This window comes from Perognathus longimembris, chromosome 11 (assembly GCF_023159225.1).
Source record: "Perognathus longimembris pacificus isolate PPM17 chromosome 11, ASM2315922v1, whole genome shotgun sequence".
NCBI lineage: Eukaryota > Metazoa > Chordata > Mammalia > Rodentia > Heteromyidae > Perognathus > Perognathus longimembris.
In genome coordinates, this window is record NC_063171.1 from 51,531,034 (window position 1) to 51,554,006 (window position 22,973).

At 47.4% G+C, this 22,973-nt stretch overlaps 1 protein-coding gene across 3 annotated transcripts in view; it reads right to left on the reverse strand.

Moving 5' to 3' along the window:
* Positions 1 to 3,119: 3,119 nt before the first annotated feature.
* Smyd2 (SET and MYND domain containing 2) overlaps positions 3,120 to 22,973 on the reverse strand; it is a 49,638-nt gene continuing 29,784 nt past the window's right edge. For 2 of the 3 annotated variants that reach the window (XM_048356999.1, XM_048357001.1), the window contains 11 exons: positions 20,975 to 21,085; positions 18,665 to 18,725; positions 18,145 to 18,153; positions 17,875 to 17,999; positions 13,530 to 13,597; positions 10,405 to 10,507; positions 8,375 to 8,485; positions 7,586 to 7,706; positions 6,494 to 6,668; positions 4,528 to 4,636; positions 3,120 to 3,547 (listed from right to left, as the gene is read on the reverse strand). In XM_048356999.1, coding sequence (XP_048212956.1) covers positions 3,467 to 3,547; positions 4,528 to 4,636; positions 6,494 to 6,668; positions 7,586 to 7,706; positions 8,375 to 8,485; positions 10,405 to 10,507; positions 13,530 to 13,597; positions 17,875 to 17,999; positions 18,145 to 18,153; positions 18,665 to 18,725; positions 20,975 to 21,085 — 1,074 coding nt within the window. In that variant the 3' untranslated portion in view covers positions 3,120 to 3,466. The remainder of the gene's footprint in view (positions 3,548 to 4,527; positions 4,637 to 6,493; positions 6,669 to 7,585; positions 7,707 to 8,374; positions 8,486 to 10,404; positions 10,508 to 13,529; positions 13,598 to 17,874; positions 18,000 to 18,144; positions 18,154 to 18,664; positions 18,726 to 20,974; positions 21,086 to 22,973) is intronic. The other variant, XM_048357000.1, reaches the window with a different exon arrangement.

Here is a 22,973-nt window from a genome sequence, read left to right on the forward strand (position 1 = left end):
AAGATTGTGCCGGTCAGACCCACTCTCACTTCATTATCTCCAGTTAACCACCAGAAAACCAGAAGTGGCACTATAGCCCAAAGTTGGTAGAGTGCTAGCTTTGTGCAAAGAAAGCTCAGGGACAGTGCCCAGGTCCTGAGTTCAAGCCCCACAACAACAACAACAAAAAAGTTGAACAAGAGGGATTTGTCAGGAAAATCGGAATACAGAAGGCTGAGCCCTAAGCAAATACTAAACTTTTTGCCATACAATCATAATCAAGAGCATGTTCACTGCACCAGACTATATAGCTGGATGGAATGAAGGAAAGCAAAAACCCAGCCAAGTCTTAGGAGAAAGCCTGTGTTGCTATTCTGAGTCACAGGAGTCAGTAAATGATGCAAAACAAGGGAGCAATGATGACAAGTTGTTCAAAGAGAGCAACTTGATACCTTATTATTAAACGATTACAGATATATCAAAGTCTTATTTTTAAAAGTTTGGTTCATTAAAGATGAAAAATCATCTGCCTTTGCACAAGTGTGAAAAAGGATAACCAGGGTAAAAATCATTTTCAATAATGCCCCTCCCTCTACACTGCACGAATAAATTGTGGAAAACATGGGTAGATAATGGCCATTGTGGTATCTTAGAAAAGATATTGGGTCCTTGGTCCTCTGGTACACAGCTCTTAAAACCCCTGGAATTTCCTAAGTCATAAACATGGTAGGAGCTCCTTTTGTTCTAAGCAAGCACTGCACACTGAGCTCCAATGGCTGCCCTACTTCTTTTGCTGTAATGAAGCCACTCTTGGCAGACCCCTGGAGAGCTTTAGATGGAAGCTTAGAACTCCCCCCGCCCCACCCCACCTTCTGGAGCTGGATTTAATGGCCAATTGCCAGTGATTAATCCATCACGTTTACGTAATTAACCTCTTAAGTTCCCAACCAATGGGGTTGGGAGAACATCTGACTTGAGCATGTGGTAGGAAGGAGGTCCATCATCACCTCTATACGGTAGCCCAGAGCTCTTGTGCTCAGGACTCTACCAGGCCTCCCTGCGTCCTCTAAACGGCTAGTATTAAATTGAATTACTTCCTGGAGTTCTGAGAGCCACTGAATGATGAGTCACAAAGGGAGATGTGAAATGGAAACATCAGTCCGAAAAACGGGGTTCTGTCATGGTGACTTGCTAGAAGCAGCAAGGGGGTTCTTGTGGGACAAAGCCCCCAAACCCACTGCTGGATACCCACTCTGGGTTAAATGCAAGACACATGGTACCCAAGGAGTGAGAGAAGTGGCTGGTGAGCCCCCCACCCCAACATCTCAGGCATGAATTCGTGGAAAGTCATTTCTTTTTTTTTTTGCCAGTCCTGGGCCTTGAACTCAGGGCCTGAGCACTGTCCCTGGCTTCTTTTGCTCAAGACTAGCACTCTGCCACTTGAGCTACAGCGCCACTTCTGGCCATTTTTTATATATGTGGTGCTGGGGAATCGAACCCAGGGCTTCAGGCATACAAGGCAAGCACTGTTGCCACTAGGCCATATTCCCAGCCCCGAAAGTCATTTCTGTATATAACTAGAGTGCTCAACCTTGCTAATAAATGCACATGAAACATTATTTTACAGGTATAGACTGATGGAAAAAAAATTCTAATGATGATAGAGTCCTATGAAGAAAATAAACATCAGCTTGTTTGAAGGGAATATGACTACATTTATTCAAAAACTGGTTAAAATTCAGTCTGATCCTGAAAGTACGTTTTTAGGCATCTTAAGTCCCCCTCCCCCTACACCAGCACACATCAGCATTATATGTTTAAAGATACACTGCGGTGTGGTAATAACACCAACCTGGGTAGCAACATGTCCGTAAAGAGGAGACATGCGAGTAAACTATGGCCTGTGTATGGGATGCACTATGCTGCCTCTAAAAGGAATAAGGAAACTATCGAAGTGGGAGCATGAAAACATACCCACATGGCTACCTTGGAGCAGCAAGGCCACCTCCATGTGGGTGGTGCCTTTGTGGAACAGGTGTGGAAAACACTAGAATCTCATCAAACTGTTCACAGTGGCTTCACCACCAGAGTGCAGGCGAGGAAGGGCAGCCCTTTTATTTAGGAATGCATTGTTGGAATGAACCGAGGGCAGATTCTGTAACACCTCTAAGGATGGGGAAGTAGCATCAGCACCCCTGAGGCTCGGCCACAGAATTGTCCGTGTGTATCCTTCAAGCATTCAGCTCCTGGCCCCAGGACGTAGTCTCTGTCTTTTCTGTGCACTGGAGAAATACAGTGTTTTACATACAGTAAATGGCTTATTGGATATACTAGAGAATGCATTTTACCGGTTACCTTTCACTGCGTGTAGGGGAGAGGGTGACGAGAGGAAAATGCCGGGTTATGACAACTGAAGTAGAAATTCCACCAGGCTTGACTTTCTGTCTCATCGGGGAAGCTCTTCTGTTTGGAGCACAGAACACTTTTCTAAGGAAGCACCCCCGACCTGGGCGGTGCTGGGCCCTGGCATAGCACAGTGGCTGCCAAAGCCCTTCCCCAAGTTGCTGGTGCCTGGGCTGCAGGGCTGCAAGCACTGGGTTTCCACCGGCCCTGTGGGTAGAGATCAGTGTTTGCTCACAACACTGGGTTGGTAAGGGACTTTTTTTTCCTTCCTCAAGCTTACTCTGGAGTCTTTCCAAAAAAGGAGAGCACTGCCCAGAACCACGGATGGAATGAGAGATGGGAAGGCGGCTCTCCAGCTGGGGAGATGCACCGAGAGCCAGGGGGAGACCGCAAATGGACATGTCCTCCTGCCAGGTCAGCAGGCTGCTCTCCACCACTGACCTTGCTTTCCTTCTGGTACTTTCCCTCTTCCTGCTTTCTTCCTCCACACACTCTCCCTGGAGAGCCACGGGGCTCACTGAATGAGGGAGGCCAGGTGTAACTGCCACTCAAAGCTGGCTCCCGCCACCACACAGAAATCCGCCTCACAAAGCCACGTATGGTGGCGCATGACTGTAATTCCGCCACTTGGGAAGATCAGAGTTAGAAAGAGGCCAGCCTGGGCTATGTAGTGAGATGGTCTCTAAAATTAGAAAAGAAAAAAAACACCTAATGGCAGACAGAAGAAAACACGGACCTCAAGTACTGTATGTCTTTTATTCTCTTTCATCATTCAAGTTTGCTCCAATATTTTTGTAATGACAATAGGCATGAAAGGAAAAGAATTGCATTTTAAAACTTGATCTGCCCAAATCATATAAGATGTAAAAACCATGCCATTACCTCTTAGAAAAATAACATAAAGCATTCAAAATAACTTAATGTTAAGGCTGAAGATTAAGATCAACCTCCATGTGTGCAAGGCAGGAGTGCAAGAGGAATTTCATTCCAGTGAGTCTGTAGAAATGCTGGAGTACGCAGAGGACTGGAAGGAAGCCCTCGGTCCTGGCAGGTTTCAGGGTGAAAGCGGGCACACTGCATAGTTTCAGTGGCTTTCGATTTCCTGTTTGATCTCGGAAATGTATGGGTGATCTTTGCCGTGAGCGACTTCCATGATTGCAAGAGCCTAGGGAGAGAGACAAATGGCCATGAGCCTACATCCTCTCCATCTTGACGCCGTGGAATCCCAACGGGCCCTCCCTGCTCTACGGCACAGGGCACACGCAGGCGTTTAAAGCCTTGTTCATCCCCAGTCTGGCTTTTGACAAACAAGGAGACATAAAGTATCTGTAACCAGCTATCATCCAGTGTCTTTGGCCGAGTACAACTTTCTGCCAACATATCCAAGGCGTAGACACAATGCAGAGAAAAATGACTTTGTGGCATTCTTTCCCCCACTGTTCTACATGTTTCTAGACCAACCTATGCTTTTCAACTATGATCTAACTGGCTACATTTCTCTCCACCTCACTAAGACAATGAAGGTGTTATTATAGGTGATAAGTTCAATGGTTTAAACAGGAACTTCTATGTTTAACTCTCGTTTCTGTCCTGCATGAATAGGGGAGGCGGGTGGAAGGATGCAACCTAGAAAGACCTCTTTTTCAAGGCAGGCCCACCATATACCCTGGGCTCCTTCCTTCACCCACTTGGGCCTTACGTTCTTCCCCACAGAAGTCTATCTCATTATAGTGATCATCGTAGGACCTACAGCAGACCTTGATAAATGATGATTATTAAATCCACCACAGAAACCGCCCACACTCCCTCCTAACACAGCCACAATCCATATTCCCAACTCTCTGATTCCACAAATGGCTGGGCATTGTAATTCTGAATCCTACGGTATAAACGGAGAATTCGCCATCATAGTCTCCTGGCCCAGCCAGCTGCCTCCTTGCATTTCCATGGCAATACCAGGGAAGGGGAGGGGAGGGGATTCAAGCAGTGGAGAGTCAACACCCCTCCTCCCTGGCCAAGGGATGGGCCAGCCCGATCGGGCCCCCTGCCTTAGCCCACCCTTCCCTGCAGAATGCACTCCTATGTGCTGTATTCCCCAGGCTCTCTCCCAAGCCCTTGCCTCCCAGCCTGGAACCCCAACTGTACCTTCTTCAAGGCTTTCTCTCCAGCAGCTTTTTTTTCTAGGCCCATGTACAGCCTGCCCAGCTTGAGCCACATGGAGGCCACGTTGAGGGAGTACACAGGGTAGTGCTTGCTGGAAGAAGGAGAGAGAGCACGCGGCCCTGTCAGAGGCTTCCCACCCCCTGCTCTGCAGGCCAGGGCTCATGACCAAGCTCTTCAAAGAAGCCAACCCCGCTTCCGCCAACCCAACCCCGCCAGGTCCTGGCAGAGTGAGGAGGGGTCAGAATGCCTCACTAGCAGAGAGCCCACCCACGTTTGTAGTTTGTGTCGGGGGGGTGGGGGAAGACATCAAAACTGCTGGAGAAATTCTATTTTATGAAAACGTAGCAATGTTTTATATATAGACCTAGTCCTGATTTTTCTATTTCAGGTGTACTCAAACGAAGGTACTAGGAAAACGTCTTTTAAAATAAACACCCTTTTTATGAAGGCAGCAAGGAGGCCTGTCTCCTTCCATCAGAGATAGTCAGTACCCACAAACACACAGACAGCTTTCTATCACACCTATGATACAAATTGCATTTAGCAAAACTGTATGCTCTTTGAAGCCAGTATCTTCTAGAATGTTCTGTATAAAGGGCTATGTATCTTGTAGGATTTCTTTCTCTGCCATGACTGATGGAGTCGGCTTAACAAAGAGCCATTTGTCTTGGAGCAGGATCCAGCTTATGAGAGGGTGTGTGTGTGTGTGTGTGTGTGTGTGTGTGTGTGTGTGTGTGTAGAGATGTTTGTTACAGCTAGCCTGATCAACGCTGTCTAGGAGATATGTTCTAGCTGAGTTGCTGGGAGCGCTGTGCTCCTGGAGGAAGCCGGAGGACCAGGGGCCTCTAGAAGGTCACATCTGGCTCACTGAGGAACGGTTTAGCACAGCTAGTCCCTGCTGGACAAAAGGCCACTGGGTGAGACACTCTCTGTCTCTTCCTCTATGTCTCAGAGGGAGGTATGACCGAGACCAGCGTACTTCCTAACCCATTCCTGGACCTCTGAGGGAAGGCTGAGATGATCTCCAATTTATTGCCTTCTGTTTCCAAGAGCCGGCTTCCCCTTCGGCTCCCCCTGCTGGCTATTCAGCACACCGTGGGGTAAATGGAAGGCAGAGTGGGAAGCAGAAATTCAGACTTGACAGCAACTTTGCAGTCCCGGCTTAAAAGGTGAGCTTCTCAAACGCATCAGAAATGCGTGGGCGGTTGATATTACACAGGGATTTCTGGGCCCAATTCCCCAAGATCTTAATTCATGTGGTGGGGCAGACGCTACGCATGCACATGTCCAGGCCTTTGGGAATGTTCCAGGGATGGGAAGCACCCCATCCCAGCCCAGAGGCAAAGGGAGACAGCAGCCCCTCTTCCTCCTCACCTTCAGGCGCAGTAACACCCCGCAAGGCATTCCCCTGTGGCCCCAAGTCATTATTTCTACAAGCTAAAATCCATCTTGGTTTACTCGAGCCCAGAGAGGCTTTCAATACCCTCGGCAGCCCACCGTCCTGGAGTCTCAGCGGAATGCAATGTGGGAGTGCAATTTGAAAGAGCCAAAGAAAAGGATGGTGTGAGCGGTGATGGAAACACAGGGTTTTGAGCCTGTGGAAGCGGCGGATGGGAAAGGAAGCAAACCGGTAGCCTTTGAATACTGGCGGGAATTAAGTGGAATGGAGACAGGCCCTGGATGGGCCTCGCCTCCGTATCCCCCTGCATTACCTCAATCTCCATCCTGGGCTGTCCCCTTGGGGTGGCATGGGGTACCAGCGTGGATCAGCAGGGCAGCTCCTGCTCTTACACCTCGACATGGGGGTGCCCAGGAGCAGCAGCCGTTCTTGGCCAGTTCCAACACGGGACAGGAGGACAATGAAGCCACTTGTGCACATCCCGACCCTCTCACTCCCATCCCTGGTTCCACCCCATGCCAGGAGGCATGGAACAGCCATGGCAATCACCTGTAGGGCTTAATGATCTTCTGTCCGTATCTCAGGGCCCCTTCCCAGTCCTGCATGTACAAGCAGACGCCCATGGCCTGGTACATCATGTGTAGCATGTACACGTTGCTGTCCTCAAACACAGAGCTCATCTTCTCCTGGCTGAGCTCGCAGATCTCCAGCAGCTCACTAGGGGGTGCTGTGGTGTCAAGGAAGTGACTGGCAGGTCCCAAGAGGGGTACAAGGGGCACCACCACCAGCTCCACCCATTCTCCCACGCCATGGCAAAGTCCGTTACAGAAGAGGAAAAGGAATCGCCATTTTCTCACAGAAACAAACTAGCCCTCACCTGCTGCGCAGAACTGAAGCATTTAGCCACAAGGAACAGATGCTCCGTCCCGATATGAACAATGGTAACTAGAACCCCGGGTTCTCAGACATCTAATAACACCGAGATCCTCACCCACACTGGAACCCTGAGATCAGGGATGGCAGGCTGGTAAGGAAGCCGTGCCCAGCACAGCAAAATTCACAAGTCTCCATTTCTTTCCTTCTTCTCCCCTTTCTCTCTTCTGTGAAATCCTTTCTTAGGCTACTGAAACACTATGTCATTATCACTTCCTTTCACTGGTTTGTAGTTCTTCCTTCTGAGGTACAAATCCAATCCCTTTTCACATGCTAAGGCAATGTAGTGGTTATGGATAAGCGTGCTGGTAATCAGCAGAGCTGGAACAAAAATCCCAGCTACTGCCATCATTAGCGGTGTCCGGTGAGCAGGACACCCATGGGTGCATTCATTCCCTCGTGTGCCGGATGGCGCCCCTACTCAGTAGTCAGGACCACGCAGAGCACTCGCGCTTTATGAGCAGAGTTATCACAAGCAAGGCTCTTGTTGCTGTGCCTGGCCCAGAGTAAAATACTCAGTAAATGAGGGCTTCCTACGCAGACAGGAACAAAAGACACCAACCCCACTGGGGGAACTAACTCAGCTCATCTTCACACATTCCCCAGGAGACCTTTTCCTTCGCTCTGCAGCTTCTTCACCCCATCTGCCTCCTGCTCCCTCTTCCCAACTTCCTGCCACCTCGTCGGGTGGAAAGGTGGAAAGGATATACTTGTAGTGTTTGGCCCTCCGGAACTCCTCGATGACGTTGCGTGCGTACCTGACCATGTCCCGGATGGCTTCTGCCTTTGGGGGCTCGTTGAGTTTCCGCACCTCCACCTTGGCCTTGTCCTAAAGGAAGTGTGCATGGGTGTCAGGTGCCACCTCCAGTGCAGATCTCTCCAGGGGTGCCTCTGCAGAGGCAGGGGCTGCTCACGCCGGAGGCCAAGTGAGGAGGGGCGGCCCCGCCAGCCAGGTGAGTGATGCCAGAAGAAACTCCCCCTTGCACAGTTCTCTTCCTTTCGTCTCCCTCCCCTTTCTCTCCCTCCCTCCCTCGTTTTCTTTCACTTGGGATTGAGTCCAGGTTCCTTGAACTTGCAGGGCAAGGATTCAAGTACTCCTCAAGCTTCACCCCCAGAAATTGTATTTTTGAGACAACGTCTTGCTAACTTTGCCTGGGTTGGTTGGCCTCAAACTTGTGATCCTCATGTCTCTACCTCCCAAGTAGCTGGGATTACAGGTATGTATTACCATGCCAGCTTGGGCAGTTAGTTCTTTTTGAAGTTGGCAGAATCTCCTACTTGTACAGTGTTCTGGGAATGCTTTCCCCAGCTATCGAGGAGCAGATCTGGGCAGAGACTGGTCTAACAGGATTCTTTCTGGCTGTCTTTGTACGGAGGACTAGAAGGATCAAAATTCCCTTCTGTAAGAGGACACATTCTCTGAGCCAGGAGAGCTCACTGTACAGCAGCAACCTGGAGCAGATGCAGCCCATGCCGGGGGCCCCTGAGTGAACTGACCTTGTCTTTGGTGGTGCACTCCTGGCACTCACACGTAAAGAAGTAGGAGTCTCTTAACCGGTCATTCCTGTCTTCTGTTGGGTACAGGAGGTCGATATAGCTGGTAAACACCTAGGGGCCCAAGAAGGCAAAGCTTCAGTCTGCTGTAGAAAACAATAGTGACCATCACGTCGCTAGGAAATACACCATGTCTTACTGGTGGCCCCGTCAGGTTCTACCATTGTTGGTTTTTATCACGGGGTCTGGAGCACACGGGGAGGGCAGCACCCAGATGTCCACCATCCCCCCACGGGGACAGCACTGGCTGCTCAACTTGCAGAATTAGTCATGCGTCTGCCCAAACAGATGGATTTCACAAAGCCATCAAGTGCACTAGTGACCTCCGGCCCTATCAGGCAGGAACCAAAGCCCAGCTCTTGGGGCTGCAGAGAAGGTCAAGGTCTCCCCAGCCGCCAGGGCAGGACGGGGCATGCCACAGCTCATTCAGACAACCCCAAGGGATAGTTCCTTCCTCTTTGCAGGGCAAATCACCTCCAAAGTACTGACTTCCCCAAACCAAGGTCACCACACTGGAGGCCTGTGAGCAGGCAGAAGCAGCAGCTGACATGGTCTTGCATGTGGCTATACAGAGTGAGCGGGATTTCTCTGAAATTACTGATGGGCGCAGTGCAACAAGCAAACAGTTCCAGAAGATGGCGACAGAGGCCACTCCAGGCTCACTGTTCCTGGCTCAAACTAAGCCTGTCCAGGAGTCAGGGGTTCCTGATGGGTATATTCGACCTAATTGTTTTCCTAAGCAGGCATGGGGTAATCTCCCGGCACTGCGAAACCTAGACAGTCTGGTTCCCAATAGGATACCTTCATCGTGGCGCATTTAGAAAAAGACAGAAAAGCCATCTTGCCTTGGCTGTGGACTTGTTAATACCTTCCAGCATTCATCCTTTAGCACACCCACCATTACTGGAAAAAATTCAAAATATCTAGACATGTACCTTAAAATAGCATTGCAAGTAAAATGAAATAAAAACCAAAAATATGTGACTACTGTTGCTAACAATGCACGGGCGTGCTAGGGATTTTGCTTAAGAACATGGGTCATCCCTACAGCAATCCCGCAGGCAGACAGACTTCTCACAGAGACCTCTTATAAAAAGGTCACTCGCCCATACATGGGACAGGAAAGGGGGGGGGGGGAGCAGGCGATGGAATGCCTGGCTGTCTCCACACGCCTAAGTTAAGGAGGGAGGCTTGGTAGTGTCTTTTGCCCAGTGGCTGCCTCAATTCTCCCATCAAGACAATTCATCTGACCACCTGCATTCCATTCCTCAAAAGTAAACCACAAGTGCCAATGCGGAAGCCAGGCCGCCGCTTCTTTTTCAGACAATACTTTGGACCTTTCCCTGGGGCAGAGGGGGGACAGATAGGCAGGAATTTGAAAGTCAGTTGTCTGAAAACAAGGATTCGCAGAATCTAAAGAGAATCATTAATTTCCAATCTAGTCATTTTGACTGCTTCCTTTCTCTAGGCACCTCTTTAAATCTTGGCTAACGATGATGTAACTTGACTGTACCCCTTGCCTGTACCCCTTGCCTGTTCCTTCTTGACTGAAGAAGGAAATGGCTAGCACCCAAGAGAAGCCCCAGCTTGGGATTTCCATCCCTGACCATGAATGCCTGGAGGGGATAAACATACGGGCACCACTCACTGACACTACATGGGTCTGTCTGTGCCACCTTTTCATTGTTGTTGTTAGTGGTGATTACGGGGCTTAAACTCAGGGCCTAGGCACTGTCCCTGAGCTCTTGTGCTCAAGGCTGGTGCTCTGCCCTTTTGAGCCACAGCACCACTTCTGGTTTTCTGGTGGTTAACTGGAGATAGTAGTCTCAGGGACTTTCCTACCCAGCTGGCTTTGAAATGCAGTCCTCAGATCTTTCTCTCCCGAGTAGCTAGGATTACAGGCAGGAGCCTCCAGCATCCAGTACCTGCATGACCGTTTGTGACAACTTGTGCTCAGGACACGACACACTCACCTCTTCTCCTGGGTGGATTTCCTGCACAGCCCTTACTTCCGCCAGGGTTCCCTTGTAGGTCACAATGACATTGGGGCAACAGCTATGATTCATCAGTGCCACACTGTCAATCAGAAGAGACAGAAGAGAATACCCTTTTTTTTTTTTTTTAAATGACATCAGGGATGGGGAGCCTTTTCCTTGACAAGGACCATGTGGATATTCATCATTTGTGGGCAATGTGAAATTATCTATTTAGGCAGAAAGGCTGAAAGGAACCAACAAGAAGCATGTACGTCTGTTCTGCCATATAGCAGATGACCTCTTGGTTCTTCTACAGCCTGCAGAATGGAAGTTCCTCACTTCTAGCTGAGCTGGAGAAATTGAATTTTCCTAAGGTTTTGTTTTTTTTCTTTGACTGGTCCTAGGGCTTAAAATCTGGGCCTGGGTGCTGCCCCTGAATTTCTTTTGCTCAAGGCTAACACTCTACAGCTTGAGCCACAGCCCTACTTCTGGCTTTTTCTGAGTAGTTTATTGAAGATAAGAGTCTCAAGGACTTTCCTTCCCAGGCTGGCTTCAAACCATGATCTTCAGATCCTGCCTCCTGGGTAGCTAGGATTATAGGCGCGAGCCACCAGTGCCTGGCTTTTGTAAGACTTTAAAAGATACATATAGCCAGCTTAAACTGTGCTGACAAGTTGTTCTGCAATGCATTTATAATACCCAACACTTTTAATCACACTAAAAAGCGAAATCCATAATTCAAAACAATGTCTAAGCTAAAAGCAAAACCACATGATAATAAAAACAAAAAAGCCCTCCATACATATTCCTTCCTGGTAGATTCAGGACTCAAATCCCAACCCCTACAGCTAACTACCACTCCACTGTACACGCTACAAGACAAATGGCTTGCGGCGCGCAAGCAGGCTTTCTGTCTAAGTGGCTTGTCCCTCCCACGTGTGCGTTCTTCAGATGTGGAGAGATGCCAGCTGCGGAGTGAGGGAGAGCTTGTGAACCCTGGAGGGCCCTGGAGACGCCTGTTTGAGTCTCTCTGCACCTCAATTTCCTCATCTGGAAAATTGGGACATTATTGCTCCTGCTGCTCACTGTCTGCTTTTCAGGGACAACGAGAAGGAGAGAGAGAGAGAGGGGAGAGAGAGAGAGGGGAGAGAGAGATTCGCCTATGCGAGGTGCTTTGAGCTTTCTGATTATATCAAGGTCAAAGTTCTGAGAACAGAAATTTCTAAACTACAGGGAAAGAGTGCTTGATCTCTGAAAATACTGCCTTTGAAATCACAATGCCGATATGATTTCAGCCCAAGGGGATTTTTTTTTCCCCAATTAAAACTGCCCAGAAACTGGGGCTCATGCTCCTGTGGGTACAGGGAGACATAAGTACTGCTGTTTGGATGGCCAGTGCTACCTGCCTGACCCTTTAGAGACCAGAATGCTTTTCGTGCTTGTCCTAAGAATGTGGGGGAAAAGGAAAAAGAAGGGGGGTGGGGAATGATTGCATAGATGGGTGAGGATGAAGATGTTCTGCCTGGGGGTGGTAAGTCCCCGTCAGTGGTTTCCTCTCCCCACTGCTTGCCAGAGGTCTGCGTGAAGTGTGTGGTGAGCCTTGTGCCTGGGACAGACAAGGAGCCAGTTACTGGTCATGTGGTCTTCTCCTCGGGGAGAGACCATCCTCCTTGCACACTTACTCCAGCTCCTTGACAGTGAGACCTGGGCCTCAGGACATCCATTAAAACCAAAGGCAAGGAGACAGTGCATATTACAGGAGAGGTAGATTTCTAGAATCAACGTATGCAAGAAGGATTAGGTACTCCATTTCTCCATAAACTCCTGTGAAATCTCTGCAAGAAAGCGGGTGGGATGCAGTAAGGCAGAGCTTACCACAAGTCCTGTTCCTGGATTTGCCATTCCCTTTACTCCCGCAGGAGAGCTGACACCCCCAGCACCACCCCTCTTAGGATGAAAGTCTTTCCAACACCGAAAGCACAGACAACACTGGAGTTTGTTTCACTACTGAAATTGTAGAGCTGAGCTTTCTTCTCAGGGACCCAAGGCCCTTCCTTTTTAGTCTTTCCTTTTCCTCATGGCAAAAGTCTAAAGAATCTCACCCCAAAGGCACTTGTTATAGGAATTCAGACTGCAAGATGACAACACTTTGGCCTCAGGGAAAAGAAGATGGCTTTTAGTTACTCTGGTCCAAGTAAGCCTGTGGCAGCTGCTCAAGAGACGCTGATGAGCCGGTGCCTGGAGCCTGGCAGCTCAAAACACGTGCGGCAGGAGAAAGGGCACGGCTGCAGCGGACACGTGTGAATGGGAGCTGTGCCGTTACTCCTCGTGCTGAAGCGTGACATCCGTGACCCCTACAGGACAGTACATACTGTAGTGTATACTGAGCACTCTTCCTGCTCACAGAATTCATCTACAGTGTGGATTTCTTCAGGGTCCAGAAGGGCTTCCCTGCTCCATCTGTGAAGCAAGGGCCCCGGGTTGCAGAACCAAATCATTCTGTAAACCCTCCCCATTCCAACAGGAAGACAAGGGCAAGCCACTCCTGGCAATCCACGAAAGAGCCATGAAGAGCTCTGTCCATGGGCTAAAGAAAAAGACAGTTTCAAGGGAGACCAAGCTAAAGGAGAGAATTATGTGAGGAAAAATGTCAAAGAACCATTAGATTTTTCTAGTGAAATGTGTTTTTTTTTTGAACCAGCAGTATTCAAAAAGGAGAGTTGACAAGATGCCCATACGGTCTCTACCAAGCCCATGGGTATTCTTGGGTAGCAATTAAGGTCTCGGTTTGAGCCGAAGAAACCCAAAGATTTCCAGAAGCGGCAACCCGCAGAAAGCACATCTCTCAGCAGGGCAGTGCCTCTGCCCACCATCAAATATCCCTTAGTAACAGCTCTCTGCCTAGCAGGACTCAACGGCAACGGTTCTCTTAACTACTGCCTTTGGATTCTTAAGTGGAGGGGGAATATTTTGAAATCTGGCAGATTAAAAAGCTATCTTAATTTACTTGGAGTTTCATGTCTGCCACATGCAGATCAGTGGGTTATGTAAAAATTAAAAAAAGGAGCTCAAATTACTGTTACAAGTACAAAGGACAGAAATGGAAGTCAAATTCAACCTACTCAGGAAATATCGCTGATCCTAAATGAGAAAGTTCTTCGTCTTCAATGGTGAAGCCATTGCAGTTAACCTGTAATGACAAAGAGGACAAAAATGGTCAGCGAGGGCTTCCTTCCAGGTGGAAGTCATGAACTGTAACTCTTCACAATGAACTAGGAGGATGTTCCAGTTCACTTCCAACGTCTCAAAACCTTGTGTGTGGCCCTAGTAACTTTTGTTCCAACCAAGTTTACTCTGAATTCCTATGTGTCAATAAAGAACTCAATGATGACATTGTTTCCTCTGGCTGTTCTTGGTAAGTTCCAGACTCAGAATCTTCATATCTAGAAAATGAATCTGAGGCCAGAAAGAAATCTTGGCTGGTCTAGAGTCTCAAAGATGAAGACCCCAGCTCACCTTAGGAGGCTGAAATGACTTTCACCTCCCTTCCTCCCTCCCACACCATGAGACTCAGCGCTGCACCACCTCAGCCAACAGACATGTGTGACATGAGCACTGCCGAGCACTGTATGGACAGCTTCATCTCTGCAAAGTTTCACACTAGCATCATGGTAACAACCCATTTTACAGAGGGAGAAATGAAGGCTGAGGGCCAGTGTAGTGTGTGGCAGAGAAGGACTAGAATCCATATTAGACACCCTGACAATGAAGCCTGGCTTCACACTGTACTGTGTTTCTTCTAAGAGTGATTATTAGATCTACTATGTCTCTAATGTGGTAATTGTACATAAAATTAAAGAGCCATTGGCAAAGGCTTGGGAATCTTGGGTATCCACTGAAGTAGGGCTATGATAGGTTTTACACACAGAAGGGGGAGTAGAAGAACCTTGGAGGAAGAGGGAGAGGGAGAGAGAAAAGAGAGGGAGAAGGAAGAGAAAGAGAGAAAGAGAAATGGGGGATGGGAGAGTATTATAGGTTAGTACAATTACCCCTAAAAGCTAGGGCAATTCGAAGACCTCGTACCCTATTTTGTTGTGTTAAGTATCCTGACCAATTCTGTCTTTCTGGTACATATCAAATACCACCAACCAACATAAGGCAGGAGTAAATTAGGATTTTCATTTATTCAACACATTTATTAGCGTATGAACTAAGTGACCACTTAACTGGTCAAGGCACTATCTTCCCCCAGATGCTAACAAGCCTTGGCAGTGTCTGATACCCACAAAGGACAATAAATGTGTGCAAAGAGAACAAATGAAAGACTTTAGCAAAATGGAAACAGATCTAGGGACATCTGGGGGTGGGATCCTTGCGCTTTGCTTTCAGCCCCCTCCACTGCAGCAAGCCTGACCGGCGCAGGCTGCGACACCAGGACCTTCTGGCCTGACGGTTCTCTGACCACTGGTCCCTTTATACCTTTTCCACACCCGCTTATTGCAGAAGAGGGAGTGCGTTTCTTCCTAAGTATCATTACTGCTCCTTCTGGGGAGGCAGCGATGGTGTTTAAGCCAAATTGCATAGCAATTTTCCTGCCAGCTTTCCTTCCCTTCACAGCTATCCCCAGGGAAGGAAAGGGAACTTGCATGTTAAGAAAGATGCATGGGCCACTGTCTTCTTTTTTCAAGTCAAATCAGGCGTGAGTAAGTGCCTTGCTAAAGCTATTCTCATAATTAGCATTTAGACTAGATGTAGGCTGCACACCAAAAATACACTTCCCGGCCACGCATATGTTCTGATGATGAAAACACACCTCCATGCTGTTGAACGGTGCAGTCACCATGGCGGCCAGCCGCCGCAGGACTGCAGGTCAGCCTTGGCGGCCTCCTCTGACCACGCGGAGGAGCCGGTTAGAGGGAGATGAGAAGCTGAGTGGGGCTGGACTTCATTGGAGTTACAGAATGCCACTTTTTAACTTCAGAGATGAAAAGAATAGTGTGTGTGTGTGTGTGTGTGTGTGTGTGTGTGTGTGTATCCACATGTCCAGTTGTCTTAAAATACTTAAGAGAAGTCCACATGTCTTAAAATACTTAAGAGAAGTCAATTCTTCAGATTTCCACTACCACTCAAACCACCATCTCAGGATGCTAGAGAAAACATGGTGGAAACCCAGGCCAATGAAAATCCAGAAGGCTTTCCATCGCTTCTACTTTAACATTCAATTCAAAGCCTTATTCCTTTTTACAAGGAACAGCAATTATTTTCTAATTAGAACAGTGGCATAGTTGAAGTATATCAACATAATGTCTATAAAAGAATTCATGAACTGTTAACAACGGTTCCCTTAGGGACTGAAGTGAGCAGAAGAAAGGAAAAGACTTCTTTGCTTTTTTTTGCTTCTAAGTTTGGTTTTAGTTGAATTTTGTTTTTTGGTGGGGTTGGGGGGTTTGGGGGTGGGGGCAGAGTGGTGGACTGCACTGGGATTTGAACTCGGCCTTACAGTTGCCCAGTTTTCTAGCTTGGCTGGTATTCTACCACCTAAACTATGCTTCTAGCTCAGCTTTTTGCTGGTTATTTTTTGAAATAAAGTCTAGCAGACTTTCTGCTCAGCTGGCTTTGCACTGAGATCTTCTACCTCTCAGTCTCCCCATTGGCTAGGATTATAGGTGTGAGCTACTGGTACTCAGCAGTTTTGTGTGTTTTTTTTAAGTTAGACATCCTTTGTAGAAAATCCATGTAATGACCAGTGGAAAAGCAAAAATTTTCCACAATTCAGAAGACAACCTGTGAACTTCTATGGAATCTTTAACATGTACGTAAACTTTTTTTTTCTTTTTTTCTGGCCAGTCCTGGGCCTTGGACTCAGGGGCTGAGCACTGTCCCTGGCTTCTTTTTGCTCAAGGCTAGCACTCTGCCACTTGAGCCACAGCGCCACTTCTGGCCATTTTCTGTATATGTGGTGCTGGGGAATCGAACCCAGGGCTTCATGTATACGAGGCGAGCACTCTTGCCACTAGGCCATATCCCCAGCCCACGTAAACTTTCTTATCACACACTTTTTTCTCCTGCTAACATGCCCTCCTGCCCCAAGCAGCCATTGAAATTAACCTATGTAACCTTCTACCACACAGCAATGACCTAAGTTATCTAAGCAAATTCCTTCTTCCCCCTTCCCTCCCTCCCTCCGGGTGTTGAAGGGAACCCTGTAATAGATCATTTACATAGCAACCTCTGTCTGTTGTCGCTGATGATTTCCTTGGGATGGAATACAGGAAATGAAGGACAGGGTCCAAGGGTACACTGGTGAGGCATGTCGTCTTCTACTTTATGACAGAAAATGTAAGCAGCCCTGGCTTTTAATCCCTCTAGAGACTATGTGTTCTAGAGCAAAAGAGAACACAGCCATGTGCGCCATGTATCAGTAGTCCAGTCCTCGCCTCGCTGAGATGCCCTTCAACCAGATGCCTCACTTCAAGAGGAACGCGCTTGACTGCTTGAGGGAAAGAGGCCTAAGGTGTCAAGTGGGGCCACGAAGGGCAGCCCTGGAGATAATAGGAAGCTGTGCACCCCACTGAGTCCTGACCACAGCATCCTTTCCCCTTGTCCTAGCTGGGCCCAAACTTAACCTTTCTTATGGTATGTTACAGTGGTCAATTAGCAATCACTGCCAAGTTTGTTTTTGTTTTACAAGCTCTTCTAATTTATTTATTTATTTTTACACCTGACTTTGAAAAACCTGGGCTTTTTACAATTCCTGAGTAACCATTAGGAAAGACTTGAGGGCATAGGCCCATCAGGACTCCTCTCTGTCCTTCTTAGGCATTAGACAGAGGTTCTCTCCCAAAGTACCTACAAATTCTCTGATGTATCAGTTCAGCCTTATTAGGAGAACGAACTCAGAGCAGGGCAATTTCTACCAGGGTGGCAAGATTTCAGAGAGGAGGAGCTGGGAATGTGGCTTAGCGGTAGAGTGCTTGCCTAGCAAGCATGAAGCCCTGAGTTCGATTCCTCAGCACCACATACACAGAAAAAGCCAAAAGTGGCGCTGTGGCTCAAGTGGTAGAGTGCTAGCCTTGAGCAAAAAGAAGCTCAAGGACAGCTCCCAAGCCCTGAGTTCAAGCCCTAGGACTGGAAAAAAAAAAGATTTCAGAGAGGAAAAGTGAAATTCAACCTGAAATTCAACTTCATTCGGTTATTTGCAAAGAGCTGAGCAATGGGTGCCTCAGAACCAGGGCACTGGCAGCATGACTTTGTTTCCATGAAAACTGTGAGGCAAATAAACATCCTCCCCTCCAGCCCCCGGTGAGGGTGGGCTCAGAGAAGACCACCATCTATCTGCCCAGGTCACCTAGCAAGGTTTGCTATTATGTAGGTGTCCTCCGATGCTTTTGATTGAGGACCCGCTGAGGGGAGGGCCTTGGAGAGAGAAAAGCTAAAGCATTACCCGACACTGCCAGGCATTCCTACCTGTGCGAAGAGCACTATGAGGGTGCTGTGGCTGGGGAATTCGAGGTGCTTGGAGTAGAACTGATGGAGGGCAGCAATGTCACTCTGAATCAAGTCTTTCTTCTCATTGTCTAGCTTATCCAGATCTATGGATAAAAGACCCATTATTCACCATGTAGAAAACACTCAATTGCCAACTGCATCTATTTCTTTCATAAATGGCACAGTGGCGGGGGGGGCGGGGGAACAACCCAACATGTAGGGTCCCACAGAACATGTTTTCCCTCTCACCTGGTTGATCTAACAAATGTTGGAGAAAGAACAGCACACTCTCTTCTCCCTTCCTCCAACAATCGGAAGGCACCCATGACATGAAATATCATGTGGTCATTAGCAGTGAGGTCAGGAATAAGAGGTATTGACCGCTAATCACGGTCTGATCAAATCCCCACCCATTACCCCCAACTTGGCCTTAGGATCTGTGTCATGATCAAGCAACTAGACACCCCTGATTTAATGTCTTTCAGTAGGGGCATCAGCTGTTTCCAAGACTGCAATTCAGCAAAAATCCAAAAATATTCAGCATGCAAGGGAGCCAGAAGACACGACTCAGGATCCAGCTCTTAATCACTTCCTAATAAACCTGTCAGCTCAAGAGGAAAAAAAAAGTGTTTTTCAAAATAGCATACAAGTCAAAATAACACCATCCATACTCAAAGTAAATAAATGATCCTTTCCTTTCTTCACCTTGCCTAATCTACCTTAAATTTGTGACTAAAGTAACTGCCCTGCTGTTCACAGAAAGACTTACGTGATTCAAACTCCTTCACAGCTAACAGTTGCTCCGAAGGTGTTCTTTCTGGGTGGATTTTCTAGTAATTGGGGAAGAAATCACAAAGACAGACATGTTAACAACTAGCCTGAAAGGAAGTGCTTTTGCTTTCACGTCCACATGAAGAAGGCGACAGTTTTCAAGGAAGAAAGCTACCCAAGGAGTCTACCACCCCAGGCTCTGAGAATGCCCAACATTCCAAGCACAGAGCTCTTTGAAAAGGCTTTTCAAAGTGTCCACTGCATTTCTGACACCCTGAGAATACTAGGCACACAGTAGGCTCAGCAATGCTTATTATGGGAGAGAACAGGCCAGAAAACAACTTTTTTGGGGGTCCTTACTTAAAAGGATCAAATCTACAGACAAACCATCCTATTTATTATTTCTCCTTCTAAAAAGGAACAAAATCCAACCCCCATCCATTTTACACTTCCTTTAAGCATAGGCTAAAATGATCTCAAATTCCGTGTTTCAAAAAGAACACTTTTGGTTGTGTCTGTGAGCCCAGATTCACTTTAAACGTGTTGCTGGCTTTGTTCTAGACGCCCCAAGAGGAGCTAACAATAGTAAACCTGCTAGGCTTTGAGAACATGAATAAACTTGGTGTTGACAAGAGTTCAAACACAGCGCTCAGGAGCTGGCCCAAGGCCTCGTCTTTGTAATCTGGCTATTCAATTTGGGGATACAGGTGGTCTCGCAGGGTGTTCTCACCTCCCTAGTTAACATGTTAAGCTTCCCCTTGGTAGTTTGGTAGCCTGTCTCCCCTAATCCTTTGCAAGCTACTGGAATACAAATGGTCTGGTTTTTTTTAATCACCAAGTCCTATAGAGATGAAAAGATGGCTAGGTAACTTTTCATTTAATAGACTATTTAGTAGTGTAGTAATTATAATAAAAGCTGAATGAAACGAGTGTAAACTCATCATAGCATTCAGACGGGTACCCCTCCTGGGGTCAAAAATCTTTCAATCATTCTTTTGTAGAGCAGAAATCTTCCATTCATGGATGGAAGATTAATAAGTCTTCTTGCCCAGGGAAGCATTTCATTCAGGAAAGCTCACCAGCTTCTTCTGAATTTCTGTAAAGAATTCTACCAATAACACCAGTAACTTGGGGGAAATGAAGAAGACCCAGAAGTTTTTGGTCTGATTCTGAAATGTGCACAATTTGATACATTTAATGGCTATTTACCCTGCTACCTCATGTAGTCATACCATTCCTCTGTATCCTTTTTTCGCCCCCATCAACTGCTGTGCATAAACTTAAAACTAACTTTTTAATTAAGGAGTGAAAGTTAACCTCCTACAGGAAAAATGATTCTGATCTCTCAGTGTCACTCCACCTTTACCCTTGAATGGCTCCGATTACACTGAGCTGAAGATTCGACTTGGATCTATTTATTTATTTATTTATTTAGCGGCATCTGTCCGGACTGAACACAGTCAGATGATGACCTCAGAATCTGAGAATGTTCTACTCCTGTTTACATACCCAGCATCCTAATTCGGTCTGGGGACAGGCAGATGGTAAATCATTACACCACACTCAGGTTTGAGAAAACAGACCAATTTGAGCAGGGTAGGAGCTGGTAGGTGTAAGGAAGATTCAGGTGGATGAAGCTCTGACAGGAAGGTGTTTAAAGCACGGAGGCTTGCCACCAATGTCTCCTCCTGGGGCATCTTTATTTTCTGTCTTCTTTCCCCTTAGCCTCTTCCCCAGCCCTCTGCCTCCATCTCTAGTTTCCACTCTCTTGTCTTAGCATTTGCTACTCCCTGGTTGTCCCCTCTGCTTCCTTGCCTGTCCCTGCACAGAAGTGAGGAGACAGAGGACAATACCACACAGAAAAGGTGACAAAGTAGATCTCTATGTTAGGAAGAAAGAGGAGAAAATCTCAAAGCTTCTCAGACCAACCTGGCCCTCTAGGCAGCTCCTAATTTTTTTTTTTTGGGGGGGGGGTGTCAAATTTTTCATGCTGTGAAGTTATAATCATCTTTTTATGTAAAGTAATTTCAAAAACAAAAAGAGCACTGCATTTAACAATAGTCATGCTTATGTTCTTGGTCTGGCGTAAGCCACATGCTACTGGACACAAACAAAAACAAAACAAAACAAAAAACAAGTTTTTTGCACAGAGTGCTATCTTACCCCATCCACAGGGATGTGACAAGAAATGGGAGTCCAAGAACATTTACCAAGATGTGAACATTCACGCTCAGTTATTCATTGTTCTGACATCTAAAGAAAATTAAATGGCCTTTCCCTTGCCAACTGAACACTTCTGCTTCCTCACCTGTTTGGCCAGAATCCTTGCTGTTAGTCTTACAGTCTCCGAGGGACTCCAGTTTTCCCCAAAAACCACCATTGGCGTACATTCCAGCTTGTGCATGGGCCAATCTTCTTTCTGGGAAGATTTTTAAAACTTATCAAATACAAACACATAGTGGAAGAAAGTATGGGAAGAGAGGATGTAGTACAAGTGCCCCTTAGTTAAGGTCAAGGGAAGTCTGTTTCCTTTTGGAAAATGCTAAGACATTCTCATAAAAGCTAGTTAGGTTAACATCTTTTAAGGGAGACAGGACAGTGTAAACTTCACTCAGGCCTGGACATGGTGGTTGAGATGAGAAAATGTGCTTTGTGTTTTTACAGCAAGCACCACATGTCTTTCTGCCGACCCTCATTATTCCACACAACACGTACACCTTCCCATTATCTGTGCAAGCTGTCAGGAGGGGGGCGAGGGACTGAGCTCGGGCCACTGATCTGGCTCTGCTCTCCATACAGTCCCATTCTGCCGTTCTCAGGGCAAATAACTGATAGGTGGCTTGTCCCCTTTTCCAGGTGATAAAAAAAAAGAAAGAAAGAAAGAAAAGAGCAAACACAATGAGGGCTTTGTCAAGGGCCCTCAAAGTGTCTGGTAACGGCAACTATGGAGAACATAGAGATATGGACTGCTCAGATTCATTTGATTACAACCCCCCTCTCTCCTCCAAAGCCCTGTTTCGTTCTGCCACTTGTCTTGGAGCTCTCCTGCCCTGGATGGAAAGGTGGAGGGTGTGATCTCATTGCTAGAATGGTGCTGGTGCTAGCCACTGGGACTGGGAAGGTGGAGGGGACAATGGGTGTGTTAAGACAAAAGAAGCAAGTGCTCTAAGCAGAGGAAGCAAACGATGCCAAGGCTGGTGATGGGGGTAAGATGATCGAAAACTCACCGGGGGTCACAAAAGTCATCGCCGACTTTGATTTTTACAAAATCAAATGATGAGGTGAGAGCTGCTGAGTGGATTCAAGAGAGAAATGGAAGGTCGGAAGGCCAGAGAAGTGTGTGGAGGTTTATAGGGCTGAAGGGTTGAGGGAAGTACATTACTGATGTTATAAATACACTGTGGAACCCTCAGACACTCTCCCATGCACTATACACTTGGATACTGTCCTGCTCTGCCTTCAGCCTCTACCTGCTCAACAACAGCAAGCCCATTCTTACAGATGCTCAAGAGTCACTCCCGACACTGCACTCACTAACACGCCAAGTCGATCCTGCCCTCAGTTGCCCCGATTACCTCCAAGATGACAGCCACTGCCTGAGCCCCACACGGGGCTCAAGAGAATGGGTGGAGGGATCCAGTCCTAGATTCAGTATAGAGAAGAAAAAAGATAGCATCCTAGAGGCGACCTGTGAGCGACGTGTGAGGCCACAGGTGACAGGAGCTCCCCACGGCTCCCCCCAGCCCCACACCCCCCTCCATGCTCTCCTAGGCCATGGCAGCATCCTTGCTGCTCCCAGAAGACATGATTTTTGACCTTGCTGCAAGACCTTTTGCCCTTAAACGACTTCCATACTATGCTCCTTTTTCTTGCCCTCTGCTGCTTCTCAGTACTTCTCACCATGGCAGGTGACATGTGCATCAGACTTCTGGTTCAGTGTCTGTGTCCATCCCCTCCCCCCCACACACTCATACACCATTAAAAGGGAAGAACTCAGTCTGTTGTGGTCATGGCTGTAACTCCAGGACACCTATACCGTGCCTGACATTACTGGGCCCTCTGCCGCTGCCTCCACTCCCCATCACAAGAAGGAAAGGCACACAGTATCACTAATGATTTAGTGCTGTGCTTGGCACACCCCCCCCCCCCCGTGGCTCAAGTTCTATGCCAAGATGTATCACCGAGTTAAATAACACCATGCCAAATATAACTGAGAGCAGGGAGAGAAAGAAATGACAAGATATGCCCAAGGGAGCAGAGGATCTGTTTTTAGCCAAAGCTGAGCACAGGGAGGAGGCATGGAGGTG